Genomic DNA, 18,093 nt, shown 5'->3' with positions numbered 1-18,093 from the left:
ATGACAGAAGTAGCATCTTGGAGCAGTGACGTGTTGTACAGCTCTGTAAAACAAACAAGCAAACGAACAATATCCCAAAGCAGGGCATTAGGTTGTTGAAGACCGTGATGCATGGGCTGAGTTTGCACATTGTACTAACACCATGGTTTGCTGACCAAGCCACCACTGGCAGGGCTCACTCAATAGTTGTGAAGGAACAGGATCATACATTGAGTTGCAGTTAAGATTTATTGCTTAAGCCTATATACAAGAATCAACTAACTTTCAGCACTAAGAGTTAACGGAATTCAAGAGGGGTTGGACTTAAACCATTGATCAGAATGTAATGACTCCAGGTTGATTCCTCTCTTGACGCCTACTCCTTGACTTTTTCTCTTCTCCCTCATCCGGTTTATGAAACATCTATGGAGATTCTCAGTCATCCAGGTCATGGTTGGCCCAAAGGTGTTTTTTCAAAAGGCAACCGGGCTTTGTTTTTCCTTGACGACATTTCGCTTCTCATCCAAGAAGCTTCTTCAGTTCTGACTGAGCGAAGTGAAGCGAAGAAGCTTCTTGGACGAGAAGCGAAACACCTTCAAGAAAAAAAAACAACAAAAGTCCAGTTGGCTTTTGGAAAAGCACCTTTGGGATGGTTCATGAAACCTAACAGCACTCCTTCAGTAGAACTTTAAGGTTATATCTGGGCGGGGTGGAGGCAGACAAATCAGTAGCTTATTCTATCAACTTGGATTATTTTTTCTTATTAAAAAGCCAACATTTCCCAGCATCGCACCTTGAAGAAATAATACAGAATCCTGATGTTCACAGAGACAGCTCCATGGGTTTCCTCCGAGTTTCATTGCTGGCAGCCTTCTCATCCCATCAAACACGTTTCTTGTTAAGCTGGTTAAATTATTGCTGGAAAGGTCAAGGAATGTGAGCCTGGATAAGCTTCTGAAACTCCGGCTGGCAATTTCGTAGATCTTATTGCTGGCTACGTTCAGGGTGGTGAGGTTGGAGAAGCCAGAGAACGTCTCAGGTCCAATTTTGGTCATGAGGTTCTGAGCCACCGTGAGGTTCTGAAGTAAGCCCGGTCTGGAGAGCCAAGATGCTGTCACGTAAGTCAGGCTGTTCTGATAGAGACTAAGTTTAGTAAGGCCTTGGAAAGCACGAAACGCACCGGGTTCAATTTTGCTGATGCCACTGTTCGCTAAAGCAAGGCTGGTGACAGATGACAAAGCTGGACCCTTGAAGACAGTGGAGTTGAGAACCCCCAGATTGGTTACCACAAAGAGGATGGATGTGAGGCCCGTAGGGAAGTCTGGAAGAGAAACATTTAACGGATTTTCCCGAGGCAATTTTATAAGCAGTTTATGTTGCCTGCCCCAACCCTATTATGTCCCAAAGGTCACAGCCTGCTTCCCTGGGACTGTGGCTGATGAATGTCAGATTTTTTTGGGTATGAGGGATTGTTGATTCTAGGGATCTTTGTCTTTCTAATCCCATCAGCTTCCTGACTCCAATCTTTCTGACAAGGTTATCCCATCTGCGTTTCTGCAGACCTGGTTTCCCTTTGGGGCAGAGAAACTTGGGGCGGGAGGGTTGGTTCCTGCCTTTAAAATCCTTTGGGGAAATACAATATTCTGCCTTCCTTTTGTAATATTTCCGCACATATTAATTTCTCTGGATCCTTCCCCCATCATCTTTGGAAGAGATCTCACCATTCGGGATGGAAGAGCAGAAATATTCTTTCTCCAGGACACACTGCAACCTAGAAAGCCCAAAGGAGGTCCAAAGCAAAGAGAATCCGAGGATCCCTAAGAAAACAAAGAGAGGCTGGACGGTGTCTGAACACAACAGCAGCAAAACAATGTTCAACTCAGAAAATGGCACCGATGTAAAGCTGATCCACAACGCATCCGGTCACTCAGGATAAACACAAGGCTTTTGAAAAAGCACCTTAAGACTTGTAAAATAGAAAAAAAGGTCTTTGTTTAGTTTAGTTTAGTTTAGTTTAGTTTATTTGATTTATATACCGCCCTTCTCCTTGGTGGGACTCAGGGCGGTTCACAGGGCATACATAAGAAACACTATACAAAAATTAAAAAGAATTAAATCCATGCCCAATTAAAACAGAAGTACAGATTAAAAACAATTAAAAGCCCATAATCCCCCATCAGGCCAGACCAGCTAATTCGAACAGATGGGTCTTCAGGCCCCGACGGAAAGTTCGAAGGTCTGGTGCCATCCGGAGCTCCACCGGCAATTGATTCCATAAAGCCGGAGCCCCCACAGAGAAGGCCCTCCCCCTGGGGGCCACCAGTCGACATTCCCTGACTGGCGGCACCCTGAGGAGGCCCTCTCTGTGGGAACGCACAGGGCGGAGGGGAGTCGATGCCGGCAGCAGGTGGTCCCTGAGGTAACCCGGACCCATGCCATGTAGGGCCTTAAAGATCGTGACCAACACCTTGAACCTCACCCGAAAGACAACTGGTAACCAATGCAGCTCGCGGAGCAAGGTGTAACATGGGAGTACCGGGAAACTCCCAAGACAACTCTCGCGGCCGCATTCTGTACCAGTTGGAGCCTCCGAGTGGTCTTCAAGGGAAGCCCCATGTAGAGAGCATTACAGTAGTCAAGGCGAGAGGTCACGAGCGCATGAGTGACTGTACACAGGGCATCCCGGTTCAGATAGGGCCGCAACTGGCGCACCAGGCGAACCTGGGCGAAAGCCCCCCTAGTCACGGCCACTATATGCTCTTCCAAAGTAAGCCGTGAATCTAGAAGGACTCCCAAGTTGCGAGCCCTATCCACGGGGGGTAAGAGCTCACCCCCCATAGAAAGAGATGGAACATTTGGAATGTCCCGGGATGCCGGAATGCACAGCCACTCAGTCTTGTCAGGGTTGAGCTGAAGTCTGTTCCTCCCCATCCAGACCCGAACCGCCTCCAGGCAACGGGACATCACGGCGAGGGCATCACTGGGGTGGTTTGGGGTCGAAAAGAAAAGTTGGGTATCATCGGCATACTGATGATACCCAACTCCAAAACCACGAATGATCTCACCCAGCGGTTTCATATAGATGTTGAACAGGAGAGGCGAGAGAACCGACCCCTGAGGAACTCCATTCCTGTTTAATTGCAGGAATGCCTTATTAATGCTAACAAAACCCTTTCGGGATGCTTTGGTTGGTCAGTCGGGATTCTCTTATCAAGGAGAAAGAATATGTGCCGAATAGTTTAGCCAATCTTCCAACTCCGTTATTCTCTTATCTTGTTAATCAACAGTAAATGAGTTCAGCAAGGGAAGTGAGTTCAAGTTGTTGCTTGCACGTGTTTAACTGGGCTTAGGAGTCCATTCCTAGACGCTGCTAGCTAGAAACTCTTAACGTATCTACTACCATGATAATAGCCTGTAAGTTATGATAGCAGCGTTCCGGGATCTGAGGGGCTGCCACAAGGTAGAGGGGGCCAGATTGTTCACCAAAGCACCAGAGGGAAAAACGAGAAACAGTGGCTGGAAACTGACCAAAGAGAGAAGCAACCTGGAATATGAAGGAGAAACTTCCTGACAGTGAGGACAATCAACCAGTGGAACAGAAGTTGCCCCCAGAGGTCGTGGGAGCTCCATGACTGGAGGTTTTCAAGAAGAGACTGGACAGTCACTTGTCTATTCTATTCTATTCTATTCTATTCTATTCTATTCTATTCTATTCTATTCTATTCTATTCTATTCTATTCTTTCCATATTTTCTATTCTATTCTATTCTATTCTATTCTATTCTATTCTATTCTATTCTATTCTATTCTATTCTATTCTATTCTATTCTTTCCATATTTTCTATTCTATTCTATTCTATTCTATTCTATTCTATTCTATTCTATTCTATTCTATTCTATTCTATTCTATTCTATTCTATTCTATTCTCTCCATTTCATATCCTATCCTATCCTATCCTATCCTATCCTATCCTATCCTGTCCCTATTCTATTCTATTCTGTTCTGTTCTGTTCCGTTCCGTTCCATTCCACTCCACTCCACTCCACTCCACTCCAAATGGAGCTGATGGCGATGATCTGATCCATCCTCCAGACTGAATGTTATAGGGCTTCCTGCCCAAGCAGGGGATTGGACTAGAAGACCTCCAAGGTCCCTTCCAAGTCTGTTATTCTGTCTGTCTATTCTCTGAACAGAAAGCTTCACCTCTGAGCCAACCCGCCCCCCCCCCACACACACACACAAGGAAAGCAAGACAGGACCACTTACATTTCATCTTGGCCAACTTCTCCTTACCAAGCAAATTTGTGTAACCGTCTTCTTTCTCAAAGCATTAGGGAGCTTTTACAAGAACAGCAGGCGCCAATCCTTCATAAAACCTCCCAGATTGTGCCTGAAGCTCCTTTCAGGACCGAAACAAGTTGAAACCTGCTGCGTGTTGAGTTCCTCACTTCCATGGGGGTCTTCTCCATCTGTCCATGTGGCTGCAACCTGAGTTGTATCTCCATAGCATCACCATGGAGTTTCCCCATTAGCAGTAAATAAGTTAACCATTTCACACAAGAATGCTGCTTCTGTTTCCTTGGCTATCTCCTGGCTTAACTGGTTAAAGCTCTAGAATTATCCATCGCAAAAATATTGGCTTTAGGGATAGATAACCGCCTTTTCTATAAAATGTGTTCTTTGCTTAGCTCAATTTCAACCCCCCCCCCTTTTTTTTCCGCAGTTAGGATTCGTTCAAAGAAGAATCCATTTATTTCACGCATTTTGACTAAAGTTTTGCATTCATGCTGTTACGCTTTATGGACATTAAGTTTTGCTTAATGTCTGGATAGTCAATAGGTAATGGAACAGTGGATTGAAAGTAACAATGAAATTAGAACTCCTGAATGTCCCGTGACAGAGGAGAGGCTAAACGCCTGGACAAAAATACAGCATGTGGAATAGTGCATTTGAATTTCAGAAAGGCAAATTACAGTTAAACTTTAATGCAAAAATAAAATAAATAAAACAAAAATAAAACGGGTTCAGTAATGGGACCTATTACTCAAAGAAATGATGGGCTCCACTTTATTAGGAGCCCTAGTGGTGCAGTAGCTAGAATACAGCATTGAAAGCTAACTCTGCCCACTGCCAGCAGTTCGATCCTGACTGGCTCAAGGTTGACTCAGCCTTCCATCCTTCCGAGGTCGCTAAAATGAGGGCCCAGATCGTTGCGGGGCCAAGGTGCTGACTCTGTAAACTGCTGAGGAGAGTGCTGTAAAGCACGATGAGGCAGTATATACTGTAAGTCTAAGTCTATTGCTATTAGATGTGTTAGATCAGAAACCCAAGTACTTTAATTTCCTGTGCCTAAACATGGACTCGGTGCTCTGAAATGACCTTTCCTTCTATCGTTTACTTATTCTGTTAAAGTAAGGGTCAGGTCATGTGGTTGGTTTTCAAAATGGGCTTTAAATTCCTGTTTTAAAAAGTGTGTTAAACCTTTCCTTGCCTTTGGAGGATCCTTATAATATTCATGTAAACTAAACACAAGAGTTGGATCAGAGGTTTGCCAGGATATTATTATACAGTCCGTTGGCTGTCACGCGGGTTGTGTATTTTCACTGCAGTGTCTTCTCCAGCGTTAAGGCGAAAGGAAAAACTTTTCATTAGCGTGCTTTTTCACGTTAGAACACTTCCGCTACTCCCTCCAGGAGAAGAAACTCGCTTTTTCACTTGCCCTGGGCTCCAGGAATTAATTTTACATGGAAGACTCAGTTTACACGTTGTAAGGCACATGCGCATTTTTCATTTGCACTACAACTGGGTTTTGCACAGGTTGAGCTAGCTGCAAAACAGCAGCCACATCTGAAAACACGGTAAAGGTTGGTTACGGTGAACCTTGGCTTGTTTTCTTGTCGCTTTACCCAGCTGTGAGCTCAGCTAGTCGGTTTCAACTAGCCTAGTAGCCAGGTTTTGCGTACATTCAGTCTGTTTGCAAAGGGCATCCCCAAATTTAACCTGTCCACTAACTTTGCCACAAATGGAGGAACTTTGGACCCAATCGCTGGTTTCTTAAATTTATTTGCCACCTATCTCGCTGTGGGGCTACTCTTAAGGTTAGCAGTTGATGGTCTTATTGGAAAATGGCTTTCGATCTCAAGTCTGAACTGACATAGGTTACTCACCCCTTGTAGGCCAAAATGAAGTCTTCCATGTGCAACGCGTAACGTCTTTTAAAACCTCTGGCATCAAAGTTGTAACTGGGTGGCAGTTTCTATCGGAGCTTCAGGAACTAACTAGCCCATGACACGCAGGAACATAACAAACACACCTTTAAAGCCTCATGCATATGTTGAGACATGCTTAACCAGATACACACAGACAAAGACACACACACACACACACACACACACACACACACAAAAATGCATGGGATAACAAAAAAAAATAGGATGATGATCTTTATTTCAGTGCTTCCGTAAAATAAATATGTCATATATCAAACAAGTGAGAAAAATCAAGCATGAAAAGCATGTAACCAAATAATAATAACGCTCACAACCACATCGAATACTCTGAATATTTTAGAAACGAACCCTTATTTACAAGGTGATCGACTATCAAACAAAATTTACAATCTTATTTAAAACGAATGCCGAGGGAAGAGAACCAACCAAATGGCAACCACAGAAAACCATTCTGATTTGTCCCCCCCCCACACCTCCTTTCCTAGCTTAGGGTTAAATACGCCGTTTCTCGCCTCGCTCTATACAAAAGTCAACTTTCTATCCCATTATTATTTTTTCCAGGAGCATAAATAATGACACAAATGGGTGTGTGTTTCATCTCGTTCTTCTCTAGTGTTAGAAAGAGCGCCTTTGCACGACTCAAAAAAAAAAAAAAAGGTCTTCAAGTAACATTTCAAGTAGAAGTTAACATGTGCAAACCAAAATGTCAGGGGGAAAAAAATGTCCAAGCAGTAAAGCAGGGATCTTCGAACTTGGCCCTTTTATGACTTGTGGACTTCAACTCCCAGAATTCCTCAGCCAGGAATTCTGGGAGTTGAGGTCCACAAGTCATAAAAGAGCCAAGTTTGAAGACCCCTGCAGTAAAGTCTCAAAAAAAAAAAAAAGAAAAAAGAAAAAAAGAAAATGGGTTGAGGAACCTGATATGAAAACTACCCAATTTTTTTATCATGCCTTCCTGGCGGAGGGAATGGGGGTGGTGGGGGGAAAAAAAAGAAGACATTTTAAAACACATCATCATCAAAGCTTCCTGCATGATTCCCAGTTGTGAAAAGGGTTGGGGTTTTTTTTTTGGTTTTTTTTTTGCTTTTCTTAAAGGCGGAAAGCACACACAGGTTTAAAGGTTTCAACTCAAGATTTAATATTTCGAGATGAAAGGGGAGAGGAAGGGGGGGGGGAGAAACAACCAACCCCAAAGCCGCTTTTGAGCTTTCAAACCAAACACGAAAATTGTTTTAAAAACTGGCTAGTCCTAGGGAAAGTCGGTTGGCTTTTTGTAGGTACTTGTCTAATTGCGTCCCCTCCCAAAATTAAAAAGATCTCCCGCAGAAAACTTAAAAAGAGGGGGAAAAAAATAACAGAGTCCCCTCGTTAAAGAGCATGACGCTCACCCAGCAAAGGACAGACAGGACAGGACAGGACAAAGTAGCATTATTACAGTTTTCAGGACATGATTTTTTTTTTTGTTTTTAAAAAAAGAAAAAGCATCGGAATATCGGTGATAACTTGAGTGCGCCATTCAACGGAGAGTTTTAACGTGCTCGGAGTGAAAAACATTCCACTATTCCTAAGGTCTTGTCTTTATTTTAAAAGACCGAACAAGGAAATAAAAAGAGAAGGGCCAGAGGGGAAGATGAGGCTATGAAAAACCAAGGTTTTTTGCCGTGTCAAGTTTCAAATTAGCTAATCCAGCTGCTAGCACCTATCTGCTGCTTCATGATTGTGTTGCCTGAAGGTTCGCAAGCCGTCGCAATTTTTGCATATGTCCTGTTTCCATTTTTTTTTTAAAAAAAAAGACGACTTGATTTGACATCTCTCAGTGCGTTATGATCAAGGAATTGATACTGCAGGTAAACTGAGCAAAGGGCAGGTAGCGTGGAAGGGCTGGGCTTCCCTTTACACACACACACACACACACACACACACACACACACACACACACACACACACCCTCTCCAGAAATGAGAGCCTGGCTTAACATTGGCAGTAAAATGTGATACGTTAAGTTAATGCAAGATCCCTACAGAAGTCCAGAAGGAAAAAATTTTTTACTTTTTTTCCCTAAAGGGTTCTTCTGAAAACCAAAAGCATCCCGCCTCCGTTGCCCGGTTCTTTGCCAACTTTGAGAGAGAGTGTGTTGTTTTTGTTTTTTTTTTGCAGGAGTTTAGGGAAGGAAGGAAGGAAGGAAGGAAGGAAGGAAGGAAGGAAGGAAGGAAGGAAGGAAGGAAGGAAGGAAGGAAGGAAGAAAGGGAGGAAGGGAGGAAGGAAGGAGGAAGGAAGGAAGGAAAGAAGGAAGGAAGGAAGGAAGGAAGAAGGAAGGAAGGAAGGAAGGAAGGAAGAAGGAAGGAAGGAAGGAAGGAAGGAAGGAAGGAAGGAAGGAAGGAAGGAAGGAAGGAAGGAAGGAAGGAAGGAAGAAAGGGAGGAAGGGAGGAAGGAAGGAGGAAGGAAGGAAGGAAAGAAGGAAGGAAGGAAGGAAGGAAGAAGGAAGGAAGGAAGGAAGGAAGGAAGAAGGAAGGAAGGAAGGAAGGAAGGAAGGAAGGAAGGAAGGAAGGAAGGAAGGAATCCCAACTGGTACCAATGAAGAGCTTCAAGTAAAAAAAAAAACACAACCAAAAATAAACCCAGTAAATCCCCAGCTTTGGGTCTCGCCACGGGCACTTCCCTCTCGTGAAAAGCGGCAAGACTTTTGCCGGGGTTTGTAACAGCCGTTTTTTTGTTTTTTAAGCATTCAAACCAAACCAGTTGCGTCCCGAAAAAAGAACATCGAAGTCGTTCCGTCGCACCGTCCTTGCATTCCTTGTTTAAGAAGCTGCTTTCTTGCTTGCTTTTTTTTTTTAAAGGGGGCGGGGTTTTTTTATGGTTCTGCTCGTTTGGATACCCCCGGCGGTGAAATCTAGCCCAGTCTCTCGCCAAAGCCGAGTGTCATTTGCGATTCTGGGTCTTCTTTGGCACGGCGGGCCGCTTAGGTTGCCACAAGTGGTTGTGAATTGTCAGAGCATCTACGCTGACCGACATGGTTTTGGCCGGGATCAGGTTAAACTGCTTTCTGTCCGAGCTGTATTTGTACAGCTTGTCGATCATTTTCTTGGTGATGCTCTTTGGGCCCGTTCCGATCAGCTTGTAGATCTCTTCGGTGTCCGGGTAGTAGCAGTAAAGTGCTCTGAACTGGCAGCCGGCATCGCGGAATAAAATCATGTAGTGGTTGGCTTCGCTCTTTTCGAGCTCCTGCGGGCAGAAAGAGGAGATTTGAGGGGTGGGAAAAGCCAAGGGCTCAAGGGACCCTTGGTTGGGTTGGTAACGAAGAGGGCAAACCTCACGGCCTGCTAGCACGGATGATGTTACCTAGTTGGGTCATGAGAGGTCTTGCAAGGAAACCACCAAGCTCAGAGAGCCCCAAGGACCCCACAGTCCTCCTCCTCCTCTCAACAAACCCCACTCCCTTCTAGCACTGATGATGTTACCTAGTTGGGTCATGAAACGTCTGCAAGGAAACCATCCAGCTCAGAGCACCAAGGACCCCACGGTCCTTTCCTCCTCCTCCTCCTCCCTTCTAGCACTGATGATGTTACCTAGTTGGGTCATGAAACGTCTGCAAGGAAACCACCCAGCTCAGAGAGCACCAAGGACCCCACGGTTCTTTCCTCCTCCTCCTCCTCCTCCTCCTTCTCCTCCTCCTCCCTTCTAGCACTGATGATGTTAGCTAGTTGGGTCATGAAACATCTGCAAGAAAACCACCCAGCTCAGAGAGCCCCAAGGACCCCACAGTCCTGGTCCTCCCCTTCTCCTCCTCTCCACACACTCAACTCCCTTCTAGCACTGTTACCTAGTCGAGTAAAGAAACGTCTGCAACCCAACTCCGAGAGCACCAAGGACCGCGCAGTTCAACCCTGAGGTACAAATATTCTCTTGCTATTGGTCCTCTACGAATTTAGACCACTGTGAACAGCACGCAGACTTAAAGAGGTAGGCCAGGAGCTTAAAAGCTCGGCTTCCAAAGTACAGCCTTGTAACTGGACAAATTTTCATCTGGACGGAACCCCAGAGACGCTCCGTGTCGCTTTAACTACGATTTCTTGAATTCATCACAACTGGGAAGGCTGGAAAATATTACGCTAAGCCATCACCCCTATTGTTTGGGGTCATGTTTCCTGTGCAGAAGCTCGGGGGTAAAGTCTGTCCGGCACTTTCCCCTCCCCCCCCCCTCCCCAAGAAAACTGGGAGCCAATCTGTCTCCTTTAACAGACGACCAACAGGCTCCGGAGAAAGACCCACCTCCAGAATGGAATTCTTATGAGGCTCGTTCACTTTTCCAGCCAGGCAGCAGTGGGAGATGGCGTTGTGAATGATGGACTTGTTTGACTTGCTGCTCGGCTCCTTAAAGAGCTTCGGGCCTGGAAAGAGAGAGTTGTGTTAAGCAAGGGAAGCATTCCTTGCACCGAACCAAGCCTTTCATCGCTCCGCCCACTCGTCCACCTTGCCCTTTGGTTTCCAAACGGAAGGGGTGGGGGTGGGTGAACTTGAAATCTCCCGCTGAACAAGGGCGCTTGTTTCTCTTTGGGCGAGGGATTTGTTTTTATTTTTATTTTTTTAAAATTTTATTTCCATTTATATCCCGCCCTTCTCCGAAGACTCAGGGCGGCTTACAAGCTTAGCAGTAGCCTTCATTCTATGTATATGCCTGCTTATTTTTCATTTTTTTTAAAATCCCATTTATAGCCCGCCCTTCTCCGAAGACTCAGGGCGGCTTACAATTTAAGCACAAACCAATGTGCTTAGCAGTAGCCTTCATTCTATGTATATGCCTGCTTATTAGGGCTTTCACACACACACCCCAAGCGGCATTATTACAAAGTCAGCTTAATTGCCCCCCAACAATCTGGGTCCTCATTTTACCTACCTGGGAAGGATGGAAGGCTGAGTCAACCTTGAGCCTGGTGGGACTCGAACCTGCACTAATTGCAGGCAGCTGGTGTTACTTAAGGAGGCATCAGCCCACTGCTCCACCAAGGCTATTCTATTCTATTCTATTCTATTCTATTCTATTCTATTCTATTCTATTCTATTCTATTCTCTTTTTTTTAATCCCATTTATATCCCGCCCTTCTCCAAAGACTCAGGGCGGCTTACAATTTAAAGCACAAATCAATGTGCTTAGCAGTAGCCTTCATTCTATGTATATGCCTGCTTTATTAGGGCTTTCACACACACACCCCAAGCGGCATTATTACAAAGTCAGCTTAATTGCCCCCAACAATCTGGGTCCTCATTGTCACGGATTGTCATGGTCGACTCGCTACGCAGCCTGCTCACAAGTGGACAACAACAACAGGAGGGGGAGAGGGAAGGGAACGCGAGGGTGGCTTGGGAGAGAAACTCTGGAAACTTCCAACTCCGACGCCGTCCTTTCCGGGAACACCATCCAAGGCAGACAGATCGTTCTCAAAACAACCCAGCTGCCACCGATTGGTGGGCAAGAGAATGGGAGGACTTTGGGGGTGGGGGGGGAAGAGAGGAATTTATCTTATGCTTTTTGCGCACAAAATGTTAGAACTGGCCTTTCCACTTCCGTACCCATGTGGCTTTTCAGTAAAGTATACCCTTGGAGAAGGGGGGGGGAGAGAAAGTCTCAGGAGTTTCCGCTGCTGGCTGGCATATTGGGACGGTCGACGCGGATCAACTTTGGGGGCTGTATTATAGAATACTGGCCTGTGTATTCTGCCACGGAGGCAATTGAGGAGGCGGTCGACGTGTTCTCCCAATCTCGCTCCATGTTTCGGCTTGTGTTCCTGCTCAAGACGGGCAAGGATTCCATGGACTCCACTCTGCCGGAAGAAACGCAATCCCACAGTCCGTATTATTTTCAATCAAGACGACTATTGGTGGCTGAGGGATGGGGGAAAAAAAAAAAGGTGGTCCTTGGCGCTCTCCGAGCTTGGTTGTTTTCCTGAAGATGTTTCGTGACCCAAACTAGGTAACCCTCAAAGGCGCCGTTACCTAGTTTGGTAACGAAACGCCTGCAAGAAAACGAGCAAGCGGAGAGCTACGGTTTACAAACAGGGAACAAGTCCCACTCACTGGCACTGATGAGGTTACCTAGTTGGGTCATGAAAGATCTGAAAGAAAACAACCAAGCTCGGAGAGTGCCGTGGACCCCCCACCCACCCATATATTTTCACGTGGATCATCTCCAGTCCAAGAAAAGAGAAAAACCGGCCACCTAATTTAAGCTGCTTTCACTTCCTTCATTGGCAAAAAGATAAATAAATGAATGAATGAAATACTTTGTTCTAGATTTTTTTTTGAAGGGTAGCTGAAAAAAAGCTTTCTACAGATGGGTTAGCACAGGGGTAGGCAACCTTGGCTCTTTGATGACTCGTGGACTTCAACTCCCAGAATTCCCGAGCCAGCCATGCTGAGGGGAAAGGGAGGGGTTTCCATGCTGAGCCGTGCTGGCTGAGGAATTCTGGGAGTTAAAGTCCACGAGTCATCAAAGAGCCGAGGTTGCTTACCCCTGGGTTAGCAGAAGGCCCATACATTTCCTGATGGGTTATTTTTCAAACGTACAGATAGCCTTTGACTTACAACAACAAAATTCAGCCAATTGGCCACCGGCGTGTATTTAGGATGGGTTGGAGTGTCCAACCGGGGCGGCTTGTGTATCCCCTTTTCTGACCTTCTGACATTCAAAACCAAGGGAGACTTCACTTAACAGTTGTGGCAAGGAAGGTTGTTTAAAAGGGGCAAAAATTCACCGAATGAAATGTCTTGCTTAGCAACAGAGATCTGAGGCTCAGTTGCGCCCCTAAGCCGAGGACTACCTGTTCTTCTAAAGGGGAAAGGGGAGTTTTGCATCCGTGGAAATTCTTGGATCGTGGTCAAACGAGGCAGAAAAAGGAAAGATCCCTCTTTCATTCCCAAACTGGTTGATTGGGGGGGGGGCTCCTACCTTTGGGAAGGTGTGCCCCCCGAATGAACGCTCTCGGGCTCAGTCGTCGCTGCTGATGCCAAGGACAAGCTGGATCCCGACTGGGCGCTGCTCAGGTTATCAGCTGAGCGAAAGAAGGAAAAAAAGGAGAGAGGTTGTGAATAGCAGCGAAACAATCACGAGCATCCTCGGATCCACTCAAGGCCAACGGTGGGGCTGTGCCTTACGGGTAGAGGAACACTTGGTCCCCGAATCGCTGTAGGATTCCTCCCGATGGACCGATTTGGGCCGCGGCTTCTTCGCTTTGGATCTGGCCTTGCCCAGACCGTGCTCTTCCAACATCCGCTGCTGCTTTCGCTGCAAATACTCCTGTTTGATGAGCTCCCGGCGGGCTTTTTCCTCCTCCTTCCGCAAGCGGTCTTCTTCGGCTTTGCGTCTGCCCCCCCCACCCAAAAAAAAATTTGAGGGATTCCAGACTCTCAAAGGAGGGAGAGAGGAAGTCCAAGGAAGTAGCCCCCAACCAACTCCGACTTCTTTCTCCTCCCTTACGGAAGAGGGGAAAAAAAAAACTTACCGAGTTTCGTCCCTCTTTTGTTCAACCTCTGCCTCCAGCTGCTGTTTCCGAAGCCGGGCCTCTTCGGCCTTGCGCTGCTGTTTTAGGAGAAAAGCAGCCCGTTTCTTCGCCAGCTCATCTTCGGCTTTCTGTTCATCCTAGGGGAAAAAGGAAAAAAAAAGGAATGTCCAAATATTGCCCCGGATCGATACGGAGAAAATACACGGACGGTGGCTTTCCTAACCGTGCAATTGTCCTTTTGTCAGTTTACAATAAACTCCAGTAGTTAACTCTCTCAATCTTCCAATTCCTTTTGGAATCTTTTATATTACTCTCCGAATCCGAAAGTTTTTAAACTAAACGATTACAAGCATTTTTATTTTGGTCTTTGACTATCCCAGGTTCAACTAAGCAGATCTCTCCTGCACCTTGGAAATTCCTAAGTCTGCAATTTTGACCCCTGTTGGGGGGGGGGAATAAACAGCACACGTACACATACACACACACACACATATGTAATAAATCAAACTAGTTCTTACTGGTCACATCAACCCCTCAATAAAACGTCCTCCCCATTTCCCTTTAATGATTGCACCCAAAATGATAGTAAAGCACTAGTTAATTACAAAAGTTTTAACACAGCCTTCTTCCAGCTGCGTGTCCCCAATCTGAGGTCTTCATCTTCCAGACTTCTCTGCCATGCCAATGTTGGCTGGGAAATTGCTAAGAATTAAAAGTCCAGATTAGGGAACACTTCCAACATACCATGGTTTTCAGAAAGAGAAACAAGTCCGTGTTCAAATTAACTACATTTTCCCTTAAAACAGTATCCTCCTAGCCAAAACGCTTTTGACTGTAATGTTACGTAGATACATCCTAAGCAAAACTCCCTTTTGTGATTAAATGTGAGTCGACAAAAAGTTACAACTTCACTCCAAAACCGTGAAGAGCCAGCGCTTGTCCGAGGACGTCTCCGTGGTCATGTGGCCAGCATGACTGGACGCCAAAGGCGCGCGGAACGCTGTTACCTTCCCACCGTAATGATCCCTATTTTTCTACTTGCATTTTTACGTGCTTTTGAACTGCTAGGTTGGCAGAAGCTGGGACAAGTAACAGGTGCTCACTCTGTTACGCGGCACTCGGGATTCGACCCGCCAAACTGCCGACCTTCTGATCGATAAGCTCAGTGGTGGCTCAGTGGGTTAGGACGCTCAGTGGGTTAGGACGCATATATATATGCTAACGTGCACTCCTGTTTCCAAATATAAGAGGCAGGATAGGAACCTGGAATTATTCCAAATGTTTTTTTGATCCTGGTGGTCCTTACCTTGAAGAAGAACCCAACCCCTGACTTCTGATCCATTTCGTTTGTTAAATCCGAAGAACTGCCTTGGCTTGCCACTTCTTCATCGGGAGCTTTTAGATCCGAGAGGTCCACTTCGATGAGGCTACCTTTGCTCTTGGAAGCTTCCTCCACACGGATGTTCTCCTTGCCCGAGACATCGAAGCAAGCCAGGTGAAAGCCTTCCACATTGCTGTTCACATCTCTGAGGGCTTCTGTCAGGATGTTTGTGTCTTTGGAAGAGGACAAGACCAACGGCCCTCTCTGATTATCGTCACACAGCCGGTAATTCTCAAAGGAAAGTTTCTCCTGAGCAGGAGTGCTAGCTGGATCCAGGTGGCTTTCAAGTGCCGTCTCCACGGCCCCCTTGGGTGAATGGCTAGATGGGAATTGTCTCAAGTGGGGCAAGGTGTCGACGCTGGGCGTTGGGGTCTTGATACGAGGCGTGGTGTGGGGACGGTCCTTAGCCACTTTGAGTTCAGACGGCCTTCCCGAACGGGGACTCCGGCCTTGACCCAGCCTGGGCGGCTTGCGGAGATTATTGGTGGCAGTAGGGGACAGGGGTTCCACAAAGTGGATGGGGGCTTTTATCTTTTGGTCCTGAGAGCCGCCTCCTCCTCCTCCTCCTCCTCGCGTTGAGGACATGGTCGGGGCCTTCATGAGAAGTTCTTGCTGCTGAGAGATCTTCAGGATGGCCTGCTGAAGGGTGCTGATGGTTTCGTTCAGCTTTTCGATGGAGAGGTCACATTCGCCGAGGTCAGCCGTTTCCATGTTCTCTTCCAGGAGAGCGGCGGAGATCATTTTGCTTTTCTCAATTTCGTGGATGGCCGGCTCCCTGGGAATGTTCTCCTCCACAAAGCCAACCATTTCCTGAACCTTCACCTTGGGAACGTCGTCTTCGCCTGCCTCCTCTTTCGTAAGGAACGCCTCCGTTTTGGAACTCAAAGCGTCCTCCTCCAGGCCTTCCCCGTTGTGGCCGGAGAACTCTTTGGCGAAGTGTTCCGGCTTCAGGGACGGAGACATCTCCGACCCCTTGCCTTTCTTCACCACGTGCAAGAAGGCCGCCTTGCCTAGTTTTAGCCGCTGCCTGGCTGAGAGGGCCTCCATGTTCTTCTTCTGAGCCTCTATGGCTCTCCGCTTCTCCTCCAGCTGCATGTGCAGCTGGACCAGCTCAGAGGCCAAGAGATGGACGTTGTCTTTGCTCTGCCTGGTGGGACTCTGCTCCCTCCTCTGTTTCCAGGTGGTGAGCGGAGCCGGACAAGACTCGGATCCATCTGGGGTGGTTTTCTGAGAGCTACTTGTGCTGGATTTGGTTTCGTAACTGTTCAGCCTTTGAAACTTCCTCTCGGCAAAGCTGGTCATCCGGGCGCTCCCGCTCGTCATGGAGACGCTGCTCAGCTGGGAAATGGTGCTCAGGCATGGGCTGGATCGCCCGCTGGCGTCGTCTTTATCTTCGTGTTCCTTGACTTTCATGTCCTCCTGAAGCTTGGCAGATTCCTCCTCTCCTATGTACTTGGCAATCAGAGGGTGGTCCTCGGCCACCATGTCTTGGTCAGCCTCCTCCATATCTAGGATGGACGAGTCGGAATCTTGCCTAACCATCGTCCAGGAGGTCTCTGCGAGGTGGGAATTTGGGCTTTTGGGACAACCCGGGTTGGTGCCGCCGGACATGGCCTCCTCGGCTTTGGCAGCGTGCAGGAAGAACCCCGCCGAAGGCCGCTCTTGAGAGGAGGGCTCCAAACTGCTGCTTGCTTGGGGACAAAAGGGCTCCATCCTGACGTCGGAGTGTACCAGGGGCTCGGCCAAACTGGGACCCGCAACCACGGTTAGTTCAGAACTGGAAGCCACGCTGAAAGTCCTATTAAGGCTGTGATCGCCGTGACTGCTGTTGTTTTTCTTACGGGCCAAAGCCATGTGCCCGTCGCTCAGTCTCTTGGTCACGTAACCTCTGGTTTTCCCTTCTCCGCATTCGTCCTCCTTATTGATGACCTGCTTCTCCTTGGCCGGCCGTAAAGGGGCAGGCATTAACGGTTCCAGGAAAAAGCCCTCTGGCTTATTTTCCGAAGCCTCGCTCGGCGATTTCTGAGTCCAGGCGGTGCCGACAAACCCAGGCGATCGAGCCGGCCCGCACTGAAGCTCCAGGCTGCCGTGGTTTGGGGTGGCGTCGGGCCGAATGATGGCGATCAGTTCTTCCTCCTCGTCCTCGATCTCCACGTTGTTCAGCAAGCTTTTCCCGCTGCTTTTCATGGAGGCAGAGGGGAGCTGCTGTTTCGGGGTGATGTTGACAATGTTGGACGCCAGGCTGTCTTTGCTGATGGACCTGGCCAAGCTAATGCTATCGCCAGAGCTGGGGTCTGCGTCGCTGCTCGCCGCGTGGTGAAGGCCAAATGGTGTGGGTTGTGAAAGAGGCCTAAAAGAGACAACTATTAGAAGTGTGCTTTGGGGAGAGGAGAAAATACGTATCTATATATATCTGCATCTATCTAGATCTATCTATGTATATCTAAAGCATTATATGTTTCAAATGTTAACTATTTAGATTACCTTGCTAGGCCCCAAACATCTAAATAGTTAACATTTGAAACGTATCTTCCCTTGCAGAAAGCTAACAAAGCGAGAGAGACCTTGTGGCTTAAGAGGCAAATAACACTGCCTAATATGCAATCAGCCCAGGTTCGAATCTCAGAAGGGTATAGCTGACTGATGAAGACTAAAGAGTCAGAAATGCATTTCAGTTTCCCTTTAATTCTTTGTTAGTAATTTACACAAAGCTCTATATCTCTATCTATTTATCTATCATCTCTATCTATATCTATCTATATCATTTCTATATCTCTATCATCTCTATCATCTCTGTTATCTATCTTCTCTATTTATCTCTCTCTCTCTCATCTCTCTCTCTCATCTCTATGTCTGTTATCTATCTATCTATCATCTCTATTTATCTCTCTCTCTCTCTATCAAATGTATTGGCCACCCAGCTTACCACAGGGAAACTGGACGGTGTACAATATTTCTTTAAAAAAACTATTTTATAAAACAGAGCACAAATTAAAGGGGAAAAGAA

At 46.8% G+C, this 18,093-nt stretch overlaps 1 protein-coding gene across 2 annotated transcripts in view; it reads right to left on the bottom strand.

Annotated features, from left to right (window-relative positions):
• Positions 1 to 6,409: 6,409 nt before the first annotated feature.
• The window catches only part of CAMSAP1 (calmodulin regulated spectrin associated protein 1), a 29,000-nt gene continuing 17,316 nt past the window's right edge, over positions 6,410 to 18,093 (bottom strand). For both annotated transcript variants that reach the window (XM_081339778.1, XM_081339777.1), the window contains exons 12-18: positions 15,012 to 17,436; positions 13,706 to 13,842; positions 13,359 to 13,567; positions 13,153 to 13,255; positions 11,913 to 12,028; positions 10,479 to 10,597; positions 6,410 to 9,431 (exon numbers count right to left, since the gene is read on the bottom strand). In XM_081339778.1, coding sequence (XP_081195904.1) covers positions 9,129 to 9,431; positions 10,479 to 10,597; positions 11,913 to 12,028; positions 13,153 to 13,255; positions 13,359 to 13,567; positions 13,706 to 13,842; positions 15,012 to 17,436 — 3,412 coding nt within the window. In that variant the 3' untranslated portion in view covers positions 6,410 to 9,128. The remainder of the gene's footprint in view (positions 9,432 to 10,478; positions 10,598 to 11,912; positions 12,029 to 13,152; positions 13,256 to 13,358; positions 13,568 to 13,705; positions 13,843 to 15,011; positions 17,437 to 18,093) is intronic.

Source organism: Vipera berus (genome assembly GCF_964194415.1).
Source record: "Vipera berus genome assembly, chromosome: 15".
Classification (NCBI taxonomy): domain Eukaryota; kingdom Metazoa; phylum Chordata; class Lepidosauria; order Squamata; family Viperidae; genus Vipera; species Vipera berus.
Note: the sequence above shows the minus strand (reverse complement) of the source record. Positions and strands in the feature narration are given on the sequence as shown.